Genomic DNA, 21,638 nt, shown 5'->3' with positions numbered 1-21,638 from the left:
AAATCAAATATGTTTTTATAGTGCAAAGCAGTGTGAACTGACTTGCTGCTGAAATGTGCTATACAAATAAACTTGACTTGACTAGAATGGATGGATGACAAATTATTGACTGATGGGTTCAGGATGGACTAAAACGTTCCTATTCCAATTCAGGGTAATAGTAAAACCCAGGTTGGTGCCTTTAAATACACGCAAATGTTTCAAGAAAGTCCTTTCACACACACGTATATTCTTATATAAAATAATCATGCTGGAACATGCCATTTTTGTCCATCTTACTGATTGCAGTTTTACATGAAGTTTTATTGAGTCCTGATAACTCTCAGAAGGGAAAGCTGAATATCTTAACCTACATTTGATGCCTCGCTTCTCTTTCACTGGGCCACGGGAGTGCTATAATTTGCCAAATCTTGTAAATTGCTGTGATTTCCTCAGAAGTTTTTTTGCAAAATTGGTATTGTGCTCTGTGACTGGAATGGCCAATTTGCAGAATAGGTGCTTTTTAAGTCTGTGTTTACTTGTACCCACATAGTCATGGTAACCCCGAAAGCATCACAACGGTCTTAAGGAAAGGACTCGAATGTTGTCTGGGGCCACCCAATAATTCACGCAGCAGGCTGAGAGTACGGGAAGCCGTGACACGTTCTGCGTCACCCTTAAATATGAGAAACATGTGAAACAGAGAAATGTGCAGCTGGAACGAAGGTTGTGTTTAGACCCCACGCATCAGCCCTGAAAAATGAACTACAGGCCAGTTTGGATGATAGTTGTCAACAAAACCCTGTAAAGCTTCATCTCGTCTAATTTCCCTCTGACCTTGCATACATAGTGTAGAATGTCTTATTTACTGCCGACCACACAGAAAACCAGGCGAGGGTGTTTTTGTGTCTGTGCGCACTCTGCCGGGACTTGTCAATTACCCCAGAAAACTGTGACGCAACATAGGTTGAGACGAGGTTAAACAAACAGAAGGCGCTTTGCTCGTGCCGGGGAAAGAAAAGTGACGAGAAAAGTCAGAGCGCCATGTTTTTCCACTCATGGACCAGACCTCTGTGTGTTTTACCTGGAGTGATGATTATGTTGTGGGCCTCTTTAATCATGTCGACAGTCTGTTCCACGTTCACCTCTGTGTGTGTCCCCGTGATCTCCATGGGCTTTCCTGTCCCGGTGGAGGATGTGCCGTAACCCCCAAGGATCACGTTGGCAAGCGAACGATTCATGGCCTAAGAAGGCAGAAAATATTTACATTTGTCTCCCAAATAAAACCACTTTTTCTATAATAAGAAGGTACAGATAAAAGACGCAAATCAAAAGGAGTCAAAAGAGGTTTTCACATTTAAAATGGTAAAGAGTCCCTCCTGCAGGACAGGAAAGGAACAACATTCAACAGTTTGTCCAGCCAAGCAAAACAAAATCATCAATGTAGCTCATTTCTTGCTGAATCTTAAACGCTAGGACTTTTTTTTTTAAACTGTACATTACTTACCACACACATAATGTAAGACAGAATGGCTCCAGAGGAGCCGATGAGAGCGCCGACGATGGTGAGCAGGTTGTTATTCAGCAGGAAGCCCTCGGCACACAGCGCCCAGCCCGAGTAACTGTTGAGTACAGTGATGACCACCGGCATGTCCGCTCCTCCGATGGCCGCAGTCAGAGTTACGCCCTGAAGGACAGGAGGAAAATGAGGATGTTTCATTAAACAGGAGAAAAATTTAACTTTTGCGACATTATGCCTATAAAGCAACATTCCTATGCATTTGTAATAACATGATTTAATTAGAAAATTCATTCTTTCAGATTCAAACCTGCTTACTGAACAGGTTTACTGAATAAAACTGCTATAATAAGCAATGGTGAAACGGCTTCTGAGCCGCGAAAAAAATAAAAAAATCATTAAGTAACAACCTGTTTTTGATCGTCCCACTTTTTTTTTTTATTTTTACTTTTTTACACTTACCTTTACCTTACACTTGATGAAAATAACTGAACAGGTACATACAATTAATTACCTATTATCTTATATCTGTGAAAGCCACAGATTACACATAATAATAAAACTAGCTGGTTTAGTGCTTTATTATTTGATTTATATGCTTAAAAAAATGAAACGTCCACCTGGAGAAAAAACATTTTTCACAATTAGGTACAGATGCTCTTTGTTCCTCTACCATTTGTGCAGTTGTTGTTTAGCAGAGGCCAACTGCAGTTACCAAAGAACCAACGAAATCCGAGACTGCCTGTTTCATTTATTTCAGCTCAGACTTCATAAATGGTTCCTTTTGACCACCTGCAAGGTCTATTTTTAAAAGCCTCTGCAAAAGACAACACACACATTTACAGTGGATGATTCATAACACTGCACTTGGAATACTGATTAGGTCCACAAATAAGGAAGCTGAGATAATAATCAGCAAACCAATTGTTGGATGCAGTGACCCTGAAACTCCAGCTGCTGGTTTAAGCAAGAAAAGGCTGAATTTTTTCTATTTTTTGTGAATCACAACTGTGAATTTATGTCTAATCTCTTCAGATTTGCATGAGCATGATCTATATTAAAATATAAAAAATGCTTTAATGCATAACCTAAAGCTATTTTATTTTTATTTGATAACCCAAACTTTTGGTTAAAAATATGATTCATTAGAATTTTTTTTTTTACTGAAAAACATTTACAAAATGTAAGATTTCTTTAATAAATAAGCAATGAATAGTTGGGAAAAAATTGTCTGTTAGCCAGGTGAGATCAAAACCTTTCAAAACCTTTTAAGTCCTGAGAAATTATTAGTTTATCCGAAGGAATGTGTCAAACCTGTCTGCTTGTGACTGCCAGGCTTCTGCTCTACTCAAACTTCCCACACAGCTCCTGTTTTCTGTGACTTGACATTTATTAACAATTCCCACTCTTGTTACATTTCTCCTTATTTCCCCTCTCCAACATGCCTTTTTTATGACTCTTAAAAACTAGCTCTCCTTCCTGGAGTTTATTGAGGTTTTTAATAGCATTCTTACATGTTTAGCCTGTCAGTCAACATGTAAGAACATTTCAATCTGTGATGTCCAGGTTTTTCTGCTTTTAAAAAAAGCCCAACGCTGAGAGAGACAACAGATCTAAGCAACAACACGGATGCAGCGTACCATGACGGCAGAGAGGGCAGAAACCGATCCCAGACAGGTCATGCCTGTGGTGTAACTTGGATCCAGCATGTAGGGAACCATCCCACCGACGCTAGCAGCCATGAGCGTGGCATTGAGAGCGTGGCGGCCGGGAAGCATCAGAGGAGCGCTGTTCAGGATGCCTGCAGAAAAAAACAGAGGCAGGTGGGTATAAAGCAGAAAAACAGACGCGTTTAATCATTTTAAGCACATAACGCAGAAGTATTATTTATTCTAAATAACTTAGGCCTATCCTACTTCCTATCTGCAGAGTGTATTTATTGTGAATGACAATAAAATGCTAAGATTCAATAAATTTTTATCTAAAAATCAGTCATGGAAAATCACCTGAAGCTTTACTAAAACAAATACTGCTCTAAAACTAGAACTCGTCTATTAATTAGGCCGCTTCACGGCCATTTGCAATAAATTATACAATTGCGTTACTCACGATAATCACAGCCCATTAGTACTAATCTCTATACTTAACTTGATGGTGAGGGAAGTCTAAGAGTTCTCCACCGTTTTCAGATGTGTTTTATTTATTGCTTACTTTTCATGCAAGTTGACCTCAATGAGCTCTGAGATCCGTTCAGGTTGGAAGCATTAATTTATATATTTACAAGGAGCCCTGCATTGATGATGGCAGAATCTCAAGCCAAGTTTCTATACACTGATCATGTTTTAAATTTTCCATCCTTTTGCAGAATCCAGTTTATAGAGTTCTCTGCTGTGTTGTACGGATTTTTTTTTAAGCATAAATATTAAAGTTTCCTACCAAAAGATGAACAGATGATAAATGGATGGATACAAAAATCAATGGACAAAGACAGGAGACAAATGGATGGATGTTACAAAAGGATGAATGAATATATGGATTGATAAATGACAAAATCAGAAGAAAAGACAGTAGAATGGACCGATTCAGTCGGACGCATGCATGGGCAGACGAACGGATGGATGATGCAGACGACTTCCTGTGCTCCTCCACAAACTGATTTTAGCAGCTGAAGGCTTCGGATGCCTCAGTTCTCGGACCGTCTTTTCAGTTCGCCTCACCTTGCAGTTTGCCGTACGCCACCAAAGAGCCGCTGAAAGTGATCCCGCCGATGTAAGTGCCGAGGTAGGCGACTATCTTGGTCAGGTTGGCAGCAGGGTCCGTGGCAAAGTGAGGGTACTCGATCATATATTCGGCCACGCAGGTGAGCACCGCAGCCAGCCCCACCAAGCTGTGGAATGCAGCCACCAGCTGAGGCAAGTCACTGATCTCAATCTTCTTGGCAATGGTCAATCCTGGAGATAGAAACATAAAAGATGAAGTAAAACAAAAAAAAAACAAAAAAAAAAACTCAGAATGCCCCTTAAGGTTCCGAGCATAAATACCATGAGAATCACAAGCACGCACACTCAGAGTACTGCCGGGAAGTGAGCCCTGTGGAAGAGCCAGGTGCTGCTGACGAGGCCCACCTTGGGAAATGTTTCTGTCGGCCTACAGTGTGTGCGTTTGTGCACACACGTGTCCCGCAGGAAGCCTTTCAACGAGGCTATATCTGGTAAAGAGCATTATTAGTTGCGCGGATAGTTTAGTCTGGATTTCAGCTTTGTTACTGGAACAATTAGCATTTAAATGATCCAACTGTCCCAGAGCGGAGAGCTGGTGAGTAATACCCGACGCTGGTTGTTCAGATAGACCTCAGGCATCTGGAGAGTTAGTCATGCCGTGTTTGATGTAAACATCACAAACCCTGAGCACACCTGCTTCTTAATCTTCCTAAGCTTGGAAAACAACAGAAAGCCCCACGTCCATCTGCCGCAGCACCATTCTTCAAGTATTAGGCATTGCCTTCAAGACTCTCAGGTTATTCTGTTCAAGTAAATTCAAACGCGCTCACCGGCCGTTCCACCCACAGCCATGGCTGCGCTCATCTGAGCCAGGAGCTCGGGGCTCGGTTTGAGGGCACCCAGAGTGGCAGCCAGCCCTCCTGCGACTCCGATCATTCCCAGAGTGTTACCCAGGCGAGCGGTGGTCTGGTTGGAAAGACCTGCCAGGGCACCGACACAGCACAGACCAGAGCCCAAGTACATCATCTGTGGAGGAAAAGAAGGATCTAATAATTCCGGTTGTACAACATGTGGATCAACAAAGATGCATTCAAGGTCTGTTTCCCACTAGTTCTCAGGGGGTTTCCACAGCAGGCAAGTCAATTGATCCTCTTGTTTGGTCCGGAAGTGAACTTTATTTACTTTATTTTATTTTTTCCATTTGGTGCGGTTTGCTTTAACATTATGCAAGCGGACTATAATTTGTAAACAAAGCCATACCTGCGACGATCATCGCTCCGATTAGACAGCATAAGTGCACTTTTGTCCAGACCAAACAGTGGAAGCAAACTCTGGTCCGTTTAAAGCGAATCAGACAAAATGTCCGCAAATCCTCTACGAACACATGGCTACGAAACCATCATCACTCTTCACCTGTTCTACGTTGTATCCAGCTTGCAGAGCAGCGGCGTAGCCGCCAACAAAAACACCCGCTGGAAGCAGGTAGAGGTAGTTGTACTCAGGAGGATCAGTGGGACGTTTGAACATGTCCAGCATCCTCTGGGTCACCAGGAAGCCACCTGGGATGAGACAAATATATATATATGTATTATGTACTTAACAGACAAATCTGCAAATAAATAAGGTTTAAAATCTATTTCAAAGAGCAAAATAAATAAGTGGAAGAAAAAAAGAAAAAGAAGTGTGCAGGCTGCCAGTCGGAGCACCTGAAAGAGGTCAACAGGTGCCGCAGAGCCAACAGCTTCCACTTGTTGCCAAGTTCAATAACAAATGTCAGGAATTTAATGAGTCTACTTTATGTCACTATACCCAATTCAACAGAAACATCAGAAGTTTCCCAGTGTCCCAGTGTTTCACCAACAGATCACATTACTGTCTGGTATGATTGTAGCCACATGCACACACATATAAAAGGTGAACCTGAGGTTAGCTTATGTTTCGACCAGGTACTCGTTGTTCGAAGCAAATACATCCCGCTTAAAAACACAGAATAATATATAGAGTCCTATTACTGCAGACAGGTTTAAGTAAATATATTAATATGGAGGAATTTTATTGCATTTAAGCAATGTACGGCCAGAATCCAATAATATTCTTTTAACATTTCCTTTGCGGTTTATTTTAACCAAGAATGACTCCACTGGTGGAAATAAAATAAAATAAAGGCTCCGAAAGCAAAAGAAATTTGAAAACCTAAACAGATTTTTCTCTAAAGAGCTTTAAAATATTTAAGGTTTGAGGTCAAGGGTGCAATAGGTATGAAACAAGGTGAGGGGTAGCCTTCCAGATCTATTAACTTACATTTAGTTTAACTTGTAAATTATTTGTATGCATGTTTTGTGCCTGGGTGTGGCTTAAGTGTTTCCCCTTCAATTATCATTACAAACTATTTTATATTTACAGACCTTAACATTCATTTAATCTCTCTTTATTATACATTTTGCTTTCCCCAGTTGCACCTGATCTAGGCCAGGGGTCAGCAATCTTTTCAATTTAAAATGCTACAAAATAAAACCTATTTAACAAAACTATTTCCATGTCTGATTTTAGAAAATAATTAATCCAGCTTTCACAAATGAAAAAATATATAGGACAAGCTTAGTGAGCTATTTTCCTCAGTTTGTTAAAGAATAATAGTCCTTTTAAAAATAAAAACACCCGGTTTGAAGCCTATCAAAACAAGCCTGGTATCATTGGTGCCATTCTTTTTAGGAAGATATTGCAAAGAACTGCTAAAACCTCCCTTCTGCATTGCCTTTATAATTAAAAACATTTCTTATTTGGTTTTATAAGACCAGCAATAGACCAAAGAGCCACATGTGGTTCTGGAGCCTCAGGTTGCAGATCTGCTCTTTGAATTTTGATGTAGTTAATTTAGATATTATCACTACACACTAGAGCGAAGTGGGCCTTTCTGTGTTCTTCGGTAGTTTCAGAGTCTGTGTGGACACGGATATTTTTTTACAAAACTAAAAATAACATCCCTCAGCTAGGGACTCAGATTATATGTGGGCCCTGTTTGCATAAGTAAAGTTAAACTATTCAGTGCAAATATTTCTTAAATGGAAAAGTACAGTGGCTATGCTATATCTGTGTACTCCAAAGATCATAAAAGACCAAAATAGTTTATATAAAAATCAAACCTTCACTTGAGTGACTGCAGTGTTTTGAAAACTGTATGAAAACCAAAAGATGCTAATCGTAAAAAATTCAAACCGAGTGTGAATGGAGGACTTTGCGGTATTGAAAAATCTTGCGACGGTGGTATTATTGGTAAATAATGTGTTGATGATATCAGTTGTGATATAAGCATCGGCTGCTGTGAGATTCTGGCCCACTGGCTAAATATTAGCATGAAAAATACAAGTTCATTACACCTGGCATGTATTGGCCAACAATTATTGGTACTGCCAGGTCATTTTTGTAAAGAAAAATTTGTTCTTAATAATTCACCGACTTAAATAAAGGTTAAATAAAATTATTGGACTCCAACCAGTCCTATGTGATATGAATGTTGTGCAGACTGATATGAAGATGAAGATACATTCGCTATATGTTGTGTTGCCTTACTGACGCCATCATTTAACTGTAAAAAAACAACATTTTTTTTTGTTTTTTTTTAGAAGTCCAGAAATGCAAATGTTTCTCCACACTATTTTCTCTTTTCCAAGAAATCCTGATAAAACACATCAGGGCAAAGACTAGATGTAGTTAATAAAAAACACTGATATTCAATGACATACATTTTTTAAAATGAATTAAATTTTATCAGTGAGCAAATTAGGCGTTAAGATTTCAAGTTCTGTTTTGTGAGAATGAGATTTCATGAGTTGTTTTCCCATCTCGGTTGGCAGTGTGTGTGTGTGTTTTTTGATTTTTTTCTGTTCACATGAGTTTTTGGGGGAAATTTGGCAAAGTGCTTAAAAATGTCCCCAAAGAAAACATAGAAAAAATAACAAGTATGTAATACATACCTTGTGCTGTATAAGCTATGTTATGATCAATTACATGATGCCTGTCAGCTGTTCATTTACTTGCGTAGGTTTGCCCTGAAGGCCTCCTGTTAGCATGCAGAAATTAAAGTGTGGAAGAACACGGTTTCCCAGGATTATTAGAGAGCGATGAGTATACTAACGATTTCAGGAATTATTTATCATCGTAAAGGGAATTATTCAGGGGAGACAAATGACTGGATGTGTGTGGTCCAAGCCTTAGCCACTGGCTAAAAAGGGACAGCTGAAATGATGTTTTGGTGCAATCGACGTGAACCAACTCGATCACAGGCGTAAAGTTGATATATTTTTGGCTCGGCGTTGCTGTAACTGGCCCGGGTCACTGTGAGGCATCTGCATTTGGGTGACTCACCGGCAATGTTGACTGAAGAGATGAAGGCAGCAAGAACGGCCAATGTCTCTGCAGTAGTAGATGGCAAGTAGCTCCCTCCCATCAGGGACAGACCACCCACAGCCGTCAGACCTGCAGACCACATACACATACATATACGTGTGTCAGTGTTGGTGAAATTACATTTTCATAATAAAGGACATGGCAATAAAAAAAAATTAAAAAAAACTTGGCGAAGCTGCCGAATAAAAGGGAGGAACTCTAAACGTTGAATCAACACTTATTAGATTTGTTTATCAGAACCTCTACAGACACATTGCTCCGAAAACAGTTTGCCTGCCGGACTGGAAAAAGAAAGAGAGGGGAAGATAAAACGATAAAAAGCACAAAGAGAGAGAGAGAGAGAGTATGTGTGTGTGTTTTAACCAAAAAGACTCAGGAAACCTTGATAACATCATCCCTGTAATGATTTACAGGCAGTAAAATGCAATACACGGCACTGAGAGCTTGCCTTCACACACATTTCTGTGCATTTTAGCTTGACTAACAGGTGTGTGCATTTGTGTGCATGCGTGTTTGTGGTTGAAGTCTGCAATTCTAGATTAGCTTCTCAACAGAAGGGAAAAAAAAAAAAAAAGGTGGAGGTTTGACCTTATGTCTCTGGCAAACGCTAGCTTTACAATCATGTTTGTATATCAGGCCTTATACAAAGTTTCAAATGTTGCCAAACATCATTTCTCAACTTCTATTATGCAATTACAAGCTCATTTAAAATCTGTACTATAATCAAAGAGATGAACGCAGCAAGAAACAACATGTAGATACGGTGCTAGAAGACAATCTGATGGAATAACAAGTTCTACAAACATCTGAATATAAGGTTTCTGCACATTTCTCATGTTAAATGACCATACATTCCCCATTTATTTTTAAGTACAAATACAAAGGTTCCCTGAACAAAAGACTGATTAAAGACAAACAGATGGATAGATGAATGGATGATAAAATGGGTGGACAAACGGTTGGAGAGATAGACAGCCGGTTGGATGATGAACAGTTGAACAGACAAATTATTAGATGAAAAGATCAGGGTTGAACAGACAGAGACTTTTTCTAAAAAAAAAAAAAAATCCTTAAGGATGGAATACATTTTAACAGTGCTTTGTAGTATTATTGCTAAATTAGAACTACATTTCTTGGAAAAAAGATTAATAAACAGCCAGACAGTAAAAGGACAAGCTAGTTCACGGCAGATCAAAGATGCAGATAATCAAAAACCGTCTCGTATCCAGTTACACACCTAATGCGGAACCCAACGGCGTTGTCTGACCCCAACAATGAACGCACCAGTCATGTCATTTAGACGAACCTTGATGCCAACTATGACACATGCGCAGGCGTATATTTGATCAACTTTGATATCACAGCTCTGAGACAAAAAAACGAGGTCTCGTGGAACAAAGAGCACAGAGTCAGTGCTCTCAAGTAGATTAAAGTTTCTCTCCCCCAGTCAACAGACGTGACAGATGAGCTTTTAGTTTTCGACTGGATATGAAACCAGTATCTAAAGAACCGAGGCTGACCCACTGGCCGGTCACCAGTGGAAGTAACACTATAAATGTTCCCCGAAGAATATAACTGTCCATCACCAAAACTCTAAACTCCACCAAGGTTCTCTAATGTCTGCTAACGATTGTGTATTAGAGTGTGTGTGTGTGTGTGTGTGTGTGTGTGTGTGTGTGTGTGTGTGTGTGCGTGTGTGTGTGTGTGCGTGTGTGTGTTAACAATGCCTGGCACAAAAACAACAAGATCTGACTGCATCCATGAGCCATTCAGTGACAGGAGTGAGACATTTACACAACCACAGAAGATCTGGACCCAGAACAGACAGTGAGGGGAAAAAGAAGAACTAGGTGGCAGGCAAAGGTCAAAGAAGCTTTGAAATAAACTTCAGGCCCCGTTCCCCTTGTGCAAGTGGTGTTCAAGAAGATTTGTGGGGGGGTTTTGCAATGAAATCATAATTTTTTTTTAAAAAGCAGCAAAAACAGGCAAAGAAAAACACCAACAGCTTTAGAGGTCATTGGGGATGTATAGTAAAGTTTTAAATGTCCGTTGCTGGTTTCCTCGACAACTGAGCAAAAATGTCCGACTGTGTTCAAGAGGGAAGATCTCCCTGAACCTGAAAGATCACCAACAGTGTGTTGCTTCCGGCTTCATCGTGATCAAAGCCCTGAGAACCTCTTCGACCTCTTGGCGACAAAAACACAAAAGAGACTTTATGTGCAATGCACTCAGTTTTCTTGTTTCGTCTGTAATTCTACTATAGATGCTGCTATTCAGAATTAGAATTAAAAACTCACACCAAAAAATTAAAAAGTTTATTTATGAAGCCTTTTGTTCCATATTTCCTGTAGTATTTTTTTTTAAAGTTGCCAGCTGCTACTTTTGCAGCCTTGTTTTTCCAAGAGTCAACAGACGGATGGGTCAATGTTACATGTCAGAAACTCGTGTGAAAGGTTTGAAATGGTCACCAACCTGAGATGGCGTTGGTGACAGACATGAGCGGAGAGTGCAGTGCAGGAGTGACTCCCCAAACCGTGTGGTATCCCACGATGCCAGCGAGACCAAAGGTGGTGACCATCTGGGTGAAGGCGGCGTTAGGAGCCGACAACCCCAGACCGAGCAGGGTGCCGATACCTGTAACAGAAAGAGAGGACATAAATCTAGATTTCAATTAAATTTTAGCACAATTAATCACTTTGTTTAACATGCAAATCTTTGCATTGCATTTCTGAAATGCCCTTAAATCTGATGCACCAGTGGCATCCGCAAACAACAGAGATGGATGAAAAAGCCAGTGGGGGTTTGAGTTTTGCTTAAAAAAAAAAAAAACGATCTGATGGGAAGCCAGGAAGAACTATAGCTGGAGTTGGCCTGTCCAGCAAAGTCCTAACATACAACCTCAATGCAAAACATGTTGCAACTGCTGCAGACGTCCCCAATGTGAATGTCAGCTTTCACAGCCCACATCTCTATAAAAATGAAAAGAACAATTCATTTGGTTCATCATGATGACTATGATAAGTTATTGTTATAATACTTTAGAAGGTAAAATTATAGCAACCTTTGTGAAATCTGCATTTCTTTGCTGACTAATAGCTGTTTAACTAAGTGTAAGTCGGTTATAGCAGCAGCCAACATCAGCAGCTGTGTGGCTTTTAGCAGGAAACGACTCCAACATCTAGACAACCAGTAGAAGCACAGAGCTACACGTGGTGAACTCACACCGAGCGCTGTGCAGGACCACGAGAACCCCTCACCAGAGCTCTACTTCAAACAACCAGCATAAAACTGATTTTACAATGCACACTTCCTGAGACCAAAAGGTGTGTGTGCGTGTGTGTGCGCTCGCGTTAAAGCCTCCGAAATGCGCCTGTCACTTCTCGTCTCCTGCACACATTCCAGCAGCGACTTGAAAAGCGGCTTGTTAACCCATCCTTCACCTTTCAGCACGCCTCCGCCTCCCTCAGGAGCCGCTGCTAACCATTAACAGTGATGAAAGAAAAATCTGGACAATTTTCTCTAATGAAGAATCAAATTAAAGCGGGACAATCAGACTCGCCCAGAACTACAAACCTCCAGTGTACAAGCTAGCTGTGGTGAGTGTGGCCTTGAAGGGGGAGACCTGTGAGGCCTTCTCGGCCTCCAGCTCCTGGACCGTCTTGGGTTTAGGAGGAGCTGCGATGGGAACGTTGTTGGGCTGAGGAGCGGGGAACAAGTTCTGTCCGTTCTAGAAATGAAGGCAAAAACAGAAGCAGCATGGGGTAGCGAATAAACAGAAGACGAGAATTTAAACCATTCAAAGCCATTATGTTATTTTACTGACTTAATTATTAATATATTAGAAATTCGAAGTGTGTTTTTATTTTTCTTAGAATTAAATTAAGGCTTATTAAGGACATGACCTTCATCTGTAGCTGTAAACACCTTGAGAACACAGAGGAAAAGATAATGTTGTCTTTGAGTGACACCTAGTGACTACTGAAGGCACTGTCATTCTTTTAATTGACTAAGGTATTTATGCCTCATTCTTTCAGACGGCAAAACTTTCTAAATAAGGTTGTATAGATATAATCCTGAAAGATTAAAACACCATTTCCTGTATCAGATTTTACAATAAGCACAAAGATCTTGAGTCTCAACAAATGGCAACAAGAATTTGGAGATGTAACATTATCAATCATGGAGCAAACATGTGTCTGTTTGGAACATGCTGTTCGGTGGCGGTCAACAGAAATGCTGCTTATCTCTGGAAACCTGATGCACTTTTATCTTTTGTCTCAGTGGACAAACAAAGCATCAACTGGAAGAAACTCAACTGTTAGCTAACAAGTTTAAAATATTCTTCCATTTATTATGTGCATAATGGAGGTTTTCACAATAAAAAAACAACTGATATTTCCTTGATAAACAAAGAAATGTCATATATTGATTTTAGTTTTAAAAATAACAAAATTGAAGGCATTTTTTGCCCACTGTTTGTAAATGCCTGATGTTGGGTAAATCATGATGAGTATTCTTTTTATTGTCAATTTGGAAAATATTAATTTCCATTTTCTATTTTAAACAAAAGTTTCAGAATATTTTAAATTTTTCATATTATATTCTAAAAGAATACTTCCGTCTTTAAATGTAATCAAACTTTTTGTTTGACATATTTCCTATTGTAGGTAGAGATGTGTGTTAATCACATCATTCATCTTCATTGTGAAAGATTTACAACTGTAATAAGAAATGTGATTTATCGCAACAACAATACATTCTAATTAATGTAATATGAAAAACACCAAAATTGAAAGTATAGCCAAATATAGGATAAAACTTTTTGACCCTATCAGCCACCCATGTATTTTTTTTTATTATTAAATCAAATTTAATAGAAAAAAAAATGCATGTCTTGTTCTACATGCGCTGTACTGGAGCATTAGAGTTTCCTCACTAAAAGGTTTGATTTGTGAGTTATTTCCTGTTCAAATTCAGAACAAATAAACTTGGCACTTGTTTCTTTTTCTGTTGCACCGCAACTGTAACATATGTGCACCATTAAAAAAAATAACAGAATCAGAAAAAGACGTTTAGTCGAGCCCTCATACCTGCATGACAACTGATCCTCGGACAACGTGATCCATGGTCCCGTAATCAAACACATCCTTGACATCGAAGTAAAAGTTCTCCTTGTCTGGACTGATTGCCCGCAACAGCTTAGTGATGTTGTTGGAGTACAGAGTGCTGGACTGTGTTGGCAAGCGGCTGGGCAGATCTGTGTAGCCGATGTGAGTCACTCCCTAAGATAATCACAAATTGAAAAATGTAGAAAAACCAATACATATTACATAAATTATTTCCAATTTCTTCCAGTTTTTCTATTAACACTGCTGCTCTGCACTGACCTTGTGTACGGACAGCTCTCCTGGAACTGTGGTCTCAATGTTTCCTCCGGCCTCAGCGGCCATATCCACCACCACTGAACCGTCCTTCATGCTCTCCACCATTGGTTTGGTGATGAGAATCGGTGCCCGCCTACCTGCCGTATTACAATTTTAAGAAAAAGAAACAAACCCAAAAGACAATGGCATTAAAAATGTCAAAGGTAAGGCATCTAAGGTTGATGTAAATCTTTGGTCACGTTAACTATATCAACTATTTCCCTAACGTCAGTGAGAAATTCCCAATAGTCGGAGAAAAAAAACAGCGTACCTGGGATAAGAGCCGTGCTGATGACAATGTCCACTTCCTGACACTGCTTGGCGAACAGCTTCATCTCTGCCTCTATGAACTCCTTCGACATTTCCTTGGCGTAACCTCCCTGGCCTTCTCCCGACTCCTGTATGTCCACCTCCAGCGGCTCTGCGCCGAGGGATTTAAACTGCTCCAACGCTGCAGCTCTGGAAGAGACAGGGGATGACGTGAAAAAAGGGGATACAGTTGTTGGAAATATGATTATGAAACAAACACTGAATGTAATAAAAATTTGTAAAAAAAAAAAAAAAAAAAACATCTATTCATGAACAATACATGGCCAACATTGTATTCTGAATTACCGGTCAAACAAAATACTTTATTTTGTGAAATAAAACTGTGAAAAAACATTTTCAAACATAGCAACAAAACTACATTTTATTTAAATCTTTTTAAAAGCCCTCATCTCTAACAATAAACAAATTCCTCAAAAACAATACGTCATTTTATTCAAATACTGCTCAGCTTGCTGTACAAACCTTTGTTTGTTTTAGCGTAATTTTCAGGTGAATGATTCAGAACAACCACGCAAACCAACCTGGTATCAAATCCTCGGACGATGGCTCCCATGGCCCTGGCGGTGCCAGCAGCTGCCAGACCTGCAACACCTCCTCCAATAATCAGCACCTGTTCACAGAAAAGGCTGGGAGTGACTAAAGCAATGCTGCTGCAAGACGGTTTCAACTCAGTAGACGGATAGAGAACACCAGATCGATGCACAGTCACTCCGCCCTTACCTTTGCAGGTGGCACTTTACCAGCTGCTGTGATTTGTCCCGTGAAGAAACGTCCGAAATTGTTGGCTGCCAAGACGACGGCTTTGTATCTGGAGACAAAAATAAAGGGAAAATGTTGAAGTCTAAGCCGAACATAGACAGCTTACCGAAAAACACTGTAGGAGCTGATAAAGTAATATTTAAAAATGTGTGCAACTTATCTAGAAATATGACAGTAATACAAAAGTGCTGTTTGACTATGGACATAAACTATTAATAACAGGTTTTAACATCCCTGCTGCTATTTGCACAACTTTTAATTTCAAGTAAGTCGTCCATCGCTGCTTTCAATGCACAAATATACACATGCAATCAGTCCTATTCAGTTGCACATTCCTCATATGTTTAACAACTGTGCAGTATTACTTTTTCCTACTCTATAAATTGCTCTTACAATTCAATTTCTTTGTCTTATCTTTTTCTGGTTTAATTTCTTTGCAACCTTCTGATGGTACTCCTGAATTTCCTCACTTTGGGACGATAAAGAAGATTTCTCTTCGATATTTCTATTTTTTTCTTTTTTGCTTGTTGATCATGATGTTTGTATTTTAACCATGGCTATTAAGGTCTGGTATTCTCAATCAGAATATAAGCATGTTATGTAAATATAACATATCTTCGTATTAAAACATATTCTGGTCCATGAACCAGAACATGAAAATCTAAATGCAGAACATTCCAGCTTGTCTACCTACCCTGCAATGTTTGCCATGGAGCTCAGTGCATCGTAGCCCTGGGCGATGGTGACCCTGGGCACCTGGTCCATCGCCAGGACCGTGGCCTTCTTCTTGGACAGCATGTCCATCAGTTCAGGGTTCTGAGCTGGGTAGATGAAACTGAGTAAAGTCGATGATTCCTTCATCAAGTCCACCTCATGAGCCCCCAAAGCAGGGCTAAATGTGGGCGCACGGACCTGGAACCCGACAAATCCAGTTGAGAAAAACACACATCATTCTACACATAGACAGATACTGGTACTAACTCAGTGGAATTGCTTTTAAATTGCTTATTTTACTTTTTAGATTATTATTTCTGTCTGCCTGCATTACGGAGAAAAGTCAAAACCTTGCAATAAGTCTAAATTAGAAGTAAATATGTAAATTAATTCTCACAAATGTCAGCTGTTTTATCAGGTGGCTATGAAAATATGTTGTGGGATGGATCCACTAAGAAAATACTGACTACAGATTAAATTAATTTTTCCCTCTTCAGCCACCTCACATTTTTTATTTCCTCCTCCGTCAGTGAAAGCCTACCTTCACCAACAAGTCGGACGCCAGCACATCTTTCACGTCTTTAATTGTCGCTCCGGCTTGAGCGTACTGTTCGTCGGGGAACTTGGAGGGCTCTCCGGCTCCGGACTCCACGACGACATTGAAGCCCTGCTTGATGAGAGCCTGGACACCAGCTGGAGACAGGGCCACACGGCGCTCGTTCTGGAAAATCTCTTTGGGAACGCCAACGGTGAGTTGCTTGTATGGGATTCCTGGAAGACCAAAAACATTTGAGATAAGGTCCAACTGTTCAATGACTCACATTCATGACTGACTGATAGAAAACTGGAGAATAGAAACAAACAAAAGCTTTAAAATCAATGTGATGATGATTGCAGACACTGATTCTATTTGATTAAATCTTTTGAGCATTTTTCAAAATTAGAAATTGACCCAAAACAGTAAATACATAAAACACACTAGAATTTATTGTTTTAAGCACATAAATGAGAACCTGCCAGAAGAAGTCAGAATAGGCTACACTGCAGAAGACTAATTTATTTAGAAAAAAACAAAAAAAACAACTTCCAGTCCCTTAACTTATTAGCTAAGGATAGGGCAGATGTTTCACCATGTCCATTACATGCACTTTTTCTTGTTAGGGTTGTTGTAGAAAATAATTCATAAATCGGTGTAGACAAATGTGTTTACCTGACATACATTTTAGTTGGATTTAAAAAAAAATAAATAATAATAATAGTATCCATTCATCAATGACCTTTGCTGGCAGACCATACTTGTACCATTCCTGAATTGCGGTCAAAGACCGCGCAATGTTTTTCAGAGGACCACAAATAACCTGCAGGCCATATTTTGAACACCCTGGGTTTACAGAAAACATACTGAACTTCAGGTTAATGTTTATTCAGTTTAATTACATGTGGTAAAAAGCAACCTCTACAAAAACACACAAATTGTTTCCTGAAAATATTGCAAGTTCAGTTTACAGTATTATGCTGTTTTGTTTGTAACATACAGCTAAGCTTAAAGATAATCATACACCTTGCAGATTTAAGTTAAAGTAGTGATTTAATTTTACTAATATTTTTATTCTTGCAAGTGTTATTATTGCTTTGCCAAAATCAAGCCAGAGTCCCAACTTGAATCTAGCAGAGACTCCAAAGATTACAATGATGGCAAGAAGAACTGGAACTAATAATCAAAACACCAGTGAAAACATGCCAGTGATGATAAAAGTATATTATTTTCAATTGATTATTTATAAGGGGCGTTAATATTGAAGATGGATTTTTTTATAATAAAATACAAAAACAACACCCCTTTTCCATTCATTTATCAAGTTAGATTTATTGAAACCAATTTTAAATCAAAATCTACCTATACTTTTTGGCTTAAAAATACATTAATGAGATTTAAACTGGAATAAAAAGAAGGCAAACAACAACAGAACCAAGTAAGTTCAGCGCCCTCTGAGAAGAAAGCTATTTCTGAATCTTTGAGCAACAAGCAGGTCACATGCTGCATTAGCAGCAATGGAAAATTCCACCTCAGACTTTTTTTTCCACCTTCTCTTCATATAAACACAAGTGTGATACATTTCGGGTTCCTTCCCTTTTCTTCTGTGAGAATCCATCTCAATGGCAAGATACTTAAAGGGATTTTAAATGTCTAAATAGCTAAAGGTCAATAATACAATTATATTGGGTGTTCTCTTTTTTTTTAAATCCCAGTATAGATAAGTCCACAGAGGTCAAAGCTAGGTCATATCAACACACAGCCTGTGCCTGCTCTACAGAAACTCGTCTGAGGCTGTGTGTTCAGGACAGACGCTGCCAGCTGTTACTGGACCTGTCTGAACTGCAGGAATGTCAACCTCTGTCACCGTGAACCAGAAGGAGAAGCAAACACACGCAAACATTAAGCTCCTGCAGCCAGCTAGCACCGGTTCATAGGACACACTTCCTGGCTGCGTCAGATTAATGGCAGCAGTATCCTCAAAGTGATATTGAAGCTCAAAAACAATAAACGGTAGCACTTCCTGTAGTACTTTAAAATAAATTGTCCTCAGTTTGGTTTTCCATGCCTATACATTTACAAAAAGAATGCATTTTTTTAAAAGCAGCTATTCAAAGATAACCATGTACTGAAGAACAATTAACAGGTAAACACTACTATAGATAAAGATGATAAATTAAATAGCAGTATGGGAGCAACTTTGAACTTTTAAATAAATCAGGAGTAAAAACAACAACAACACTGCTAAAGCCGTCCAGCTGAACACAAACTAATGAGACTTTCCACCAAAGCTACAGGTGGTGTTGCCTTCATGTTTGTAGCTGAGCTCTATTTACACAGCCTTGCAAATGTACTCACATCCCCATTTTGTCATAAGTGTGCGTAATAGTAAAGTGGGGGGACACAGATACAAGGTTTTCACAAATTGCACAAATGAAAAACAGAACAGAGTGCCATATCTCAGTCTAAAGTCTGTATTTAGCTCCATATTTCTTCTCATTAACCCCACCCATCTTGCCTGTCCCTGCTGATGAAAAGTATTCCCACATCATGATCCTGCCACAACAGTGTCTCATTGTGGGTATGGTACAAATGGCTTACATAATGCCACAATTGCTTTCAGTATTCTGTAAAATGTGTCTTTATACTGAGATGGAATTAATACAGGCAGAAACTATTTATGAAGGTAGGAGGCATATCTGTAGTTTTAGACTCTAACTTAGCTGATTGTAAAATGCACTTTGTGAGAAACTTTGCTAAGAAGAGACAAAACTTTGTATATATGTAAGACTATTAATGCATGTATGAGTTTTACCGTTTTTATTATGCCAAACCACCAGATTGTTTGAAACAGTTGGATTTCCTCAGGTTGCAGATTATATCTAAAAATCAGCTTTACTCCTCAAAAGAAATCATACTTGTGTTGGAATTTCATGTCAGCAAACACAACATGACTCTGCAGAGAGTCTTCACTGAAGAAATACTTCACCAGCAGCATGTTGCTTAGGACTATAAATGTAGTCATTTCTAATATGAAATCTTACTTTTATTTGACTATTTTTGGATTAAACTTTGTGTCTGACCTGGACCTGTGCTCCGCCAGAGCGCTTGATGGGTCCGGAAGAAGCGCACACATGTTGACTTGATGGCAGGGCTGGTCTGCACCTTCACGGACGAGACGCCCCCGAGCACGGGGGCTGAGCAGCTGGACAGCACGACGCGCAGGAGGCTCGCCATGGTGCACGCACGCCTGACACTCGCACTGCAGCAGGAGCTCAACGGGACCGACAGCTGACGACCTGGGGAGGAGTCACGATGGATGCGTGCCAGAAGAAAAACAAAGGAGGGAGGTGGGGAATTAGTAGAGGTCAGGAAAGAATGGATCCGACAAGGTAAATAGACACGTCAATACATTTCCTGATGCGATCAGGGGGTTTTAAACAGAAAAATCTTCAACCCTGCAGGAAAAGAAGAAATAATTGCTACTTTGTCTGTTTGTTCCATATAGCTTCAAAGAGGGAGGAGTGGGGTTATGTTATGTGCATTGGCAAAAATAAATAAATAAAAATTACAACCAACCATTCACTTAGGTTGTAGCTCACTGATCAATACCAAGCATCTGGGACGGCTTGTTTACTATACATCAAGATAATCCAACAGGCTAAACTGGACTCTGTGTCTGGTATAGTAAGGTTTATTCTAGAAGTGACTGGTTAGCAACAGGCTATAAACTTCTCTCTGCCACTCTTTGACCTCAATAAAGAGGACAACTAAGTGTACATGCTAAACATACGCGCACACACAAAGCAATGTGGACACCGAAATCAAAGTAAAATGAACCGACATTACGATTTGTCCCAGTGGAAAAAGACAAGTTGGGGCAAAACGTGTTCACTTGTTTTTTAACTACCTCCTTCAGAGCACTTATCAAGCAAAAGTGTAATTTGCCATTACCAGCTACTCAGTTATATTTGCTGCTAATACTTATAATGCTGCATCTTGTGATTTCTTTATGGTGATTTACTGCAACAAGATTAGACTTTTTAATTTCATATTTATGTAGAAAATATATTATTGATCCAATCCAATATAGTATTAGGAATGCATAAATCAGGCTTTTCCTTTAACAGTTTCTCACTATCATTGTGGTCTGTCTTACTGATTCTGACTGGATCCTCAATTTTTATTATAAGGACAAGAACAAATCAGATCTTGTAAAAATGCGAAAAGGAATTAAATAATTAAATAAAATTATAAAGATTTGACCATTTTGAAAAAAGAGCATGTAGTACCATGTTTTCCAATCATGCATCTTGTATTTTTCTGCAAACATTTACAGAATAAGCAGTATAAATCTGGTTAGAGAGGTCTGGCTAACAGCTGCCCGTTCACCTCTAAATCCAGGGAAAGTAACAACTCAAATCAATGACTTCCCCGCAACAACACTGTTTTCCAACAGTGTTATTCACAGAACCTGTGTGAATTTAATGTGCTTTAGTCAGCAATGGAGATCCTCTGTGCGACACATCCATGCTGACTCCACCGCTTTCTTTTTGTCCCCTCTCTCTCTATCTGCAGAACAGAGGAGCTAACATGAGCTAGCTAACCGGCTGGCGCGCTGAGAGGCGTAGAAAACAAAATCCCCATACTTTCATTGTAGTAGGCGATGAGTCAAAACAGGACCACTGCGCACTCAAATGTGCCCGAAACTAAACAAATGCAAAGTGAAAAGTGTGACAAGTGAGGTTAATGACGAATACCTTCACTGACCTTTGCAGACAGTCCGGGATCTGTGCAGCACAGCCGACTTTCCGTCGACCCGGAAGGAGTCGGCGGATCAGCGGCCGCAGGGAAACATTGACGTGTTGGCACCGCGGTCAGTGACGGAGCACAGAAAAAAATTAAAATAACCTGTCGTAGCTTGTGTATTTCAGTTCATTATGATTTAAGTGAACATGTAATAATTGTGGGTGTTATTACATTTATTGAACGATACGGAAAGCATGTTCTGAGGCAAGATTTGACGTAAATGTAAACTGTAAAAAGAAAACTGCACTACGTAGATATAAACAGATAGGCAATTGTAAAGAAACTCCCCAATGAACGCATTAGTCAAAATACTCCGAGTCAAATATTCCCGGTCATTTAAAAATAAATTGTCCTGAGGGTGCACGTCCATAAGCTTCCACTGTGTGTCGCTTTATTGTAGCCCAACTGTGAAGGACATTTGTTCCGCGTTCTGGGGTAGCCAT

General features: G+C 39.6%; 1 protein-coding gene across 2 annotated transcripts in view; it reads right to left on the bottom strand.

Annotated features, from left to right (window-relative positions):
- nnt (nicotinamide nucleotide transhydrogenase) overlaps nucleotides 1-21,259 on the bottom strand; it is a 29,029-nt gene extending 7,770 nt beyond the window's left edge. The window contains exons 1-18 of one of the 2 annotated variants that reach the window (XM_007566819.2): nucleotides 21,157-21,259; nucleotides 19,470-19,685; nucleotides 16,393-16,622; nucleotides 15,832-16,049; nucleotides 15,099-15,186; nucleotides 14,900-14,988; nucleotides 14,320-14,507; nucleotides 14,013-14,146; nucleotides 13,716-13,907; nucleotides 12,199-12,352; nucleotides 11,098-11,259; nucleotides 8,584-8,694; nucleotides 5,632-5,777; nucleotides 5,049-5,244; nucleotides 4,216-4,449; nucleotides 3,139-3,299; nucleotides 1,487-1,666; nucleotides 1,064-1,223 (exon numbers count right to left, since the gene is read on the bottom strand). In XM_007566819.2, coding sequence (XP_007566881.1) covers nucleotides 1,064-1,223; nucleotides 1,487-1,666; nucleotides 3,139-3,299; nucleotides 4,216-4,449; nucleotides 5,049-5,244; nucleotides 5,632-5,777; nucleotides 8,584-8,694; nucleotides 11,098-11,259; nucleotides 12,199-12,352; nucleotides 13,716-13,907; nucleotides 14,013-14,146; nucleotides 14,320-14,507; nucleotides 14,900-14,988; nucleotides 15,099-15,186; nucleotides 15,832-16,049; nucleotides 16,393-16,622; nucleotides 19,470-19,623 — 2,797 coding nt within the window. In that variant the 5' untranslated portion in view covers nucleotides 19,624-19,685; nucleotides 21,157-21,259. Of the gene's footprint in view, nucleotides 1-1,063; nucleotides 1,224-1,486; nucleotides 1,667-3,138; nucleotides 3,300-4,215; nucleotides 4,450-5,048; nucleotides 5,245-5,631; nucleotides 5,778-8,583; nucleotides 8,695-11,097; nucleotides 11,260-12,198; nucleotides 12,353-13,715; nucleotides 13,908-14,012; nucleotides 14,147-14,319; nucleotides 14,508-14,899; nucleotides 14,989-15,098; nucleotides 15,187-15,831; nucleotides 16,050-16,392; nucleotides 16,623-19,469; nucleotides 19,686-21,146 lie in introns of both variants that reach the window. The other variant, XM_007566825.2, reaches the window with a different exon arrangement.
- Between the last annotated feature and the right edge of the window lie 379 nt (nucleotides 21,260-21,638).

Source organism: Poecilia formosa, unplaced genomic scaffold (assembly GCF_000485575.1).
Source record: "Poecilia formosa unplaced genomic scaffold, Poecilia_formosa-5.1.2 Scaffold6, whole genome shotgun sequence".
Taxonomy (NCBI): domain Eukaryota; kingdom Metazoa; phylum Chordata; class Actinopteri; order Cyprinodontiformes; family Poeciliidae; genus Poecilia; species Poecilia formosa.
Note: the sequence above shows the minus strand (reverse complement) of the source record. Positions and strands in the feature narration are given on the sequence as shown.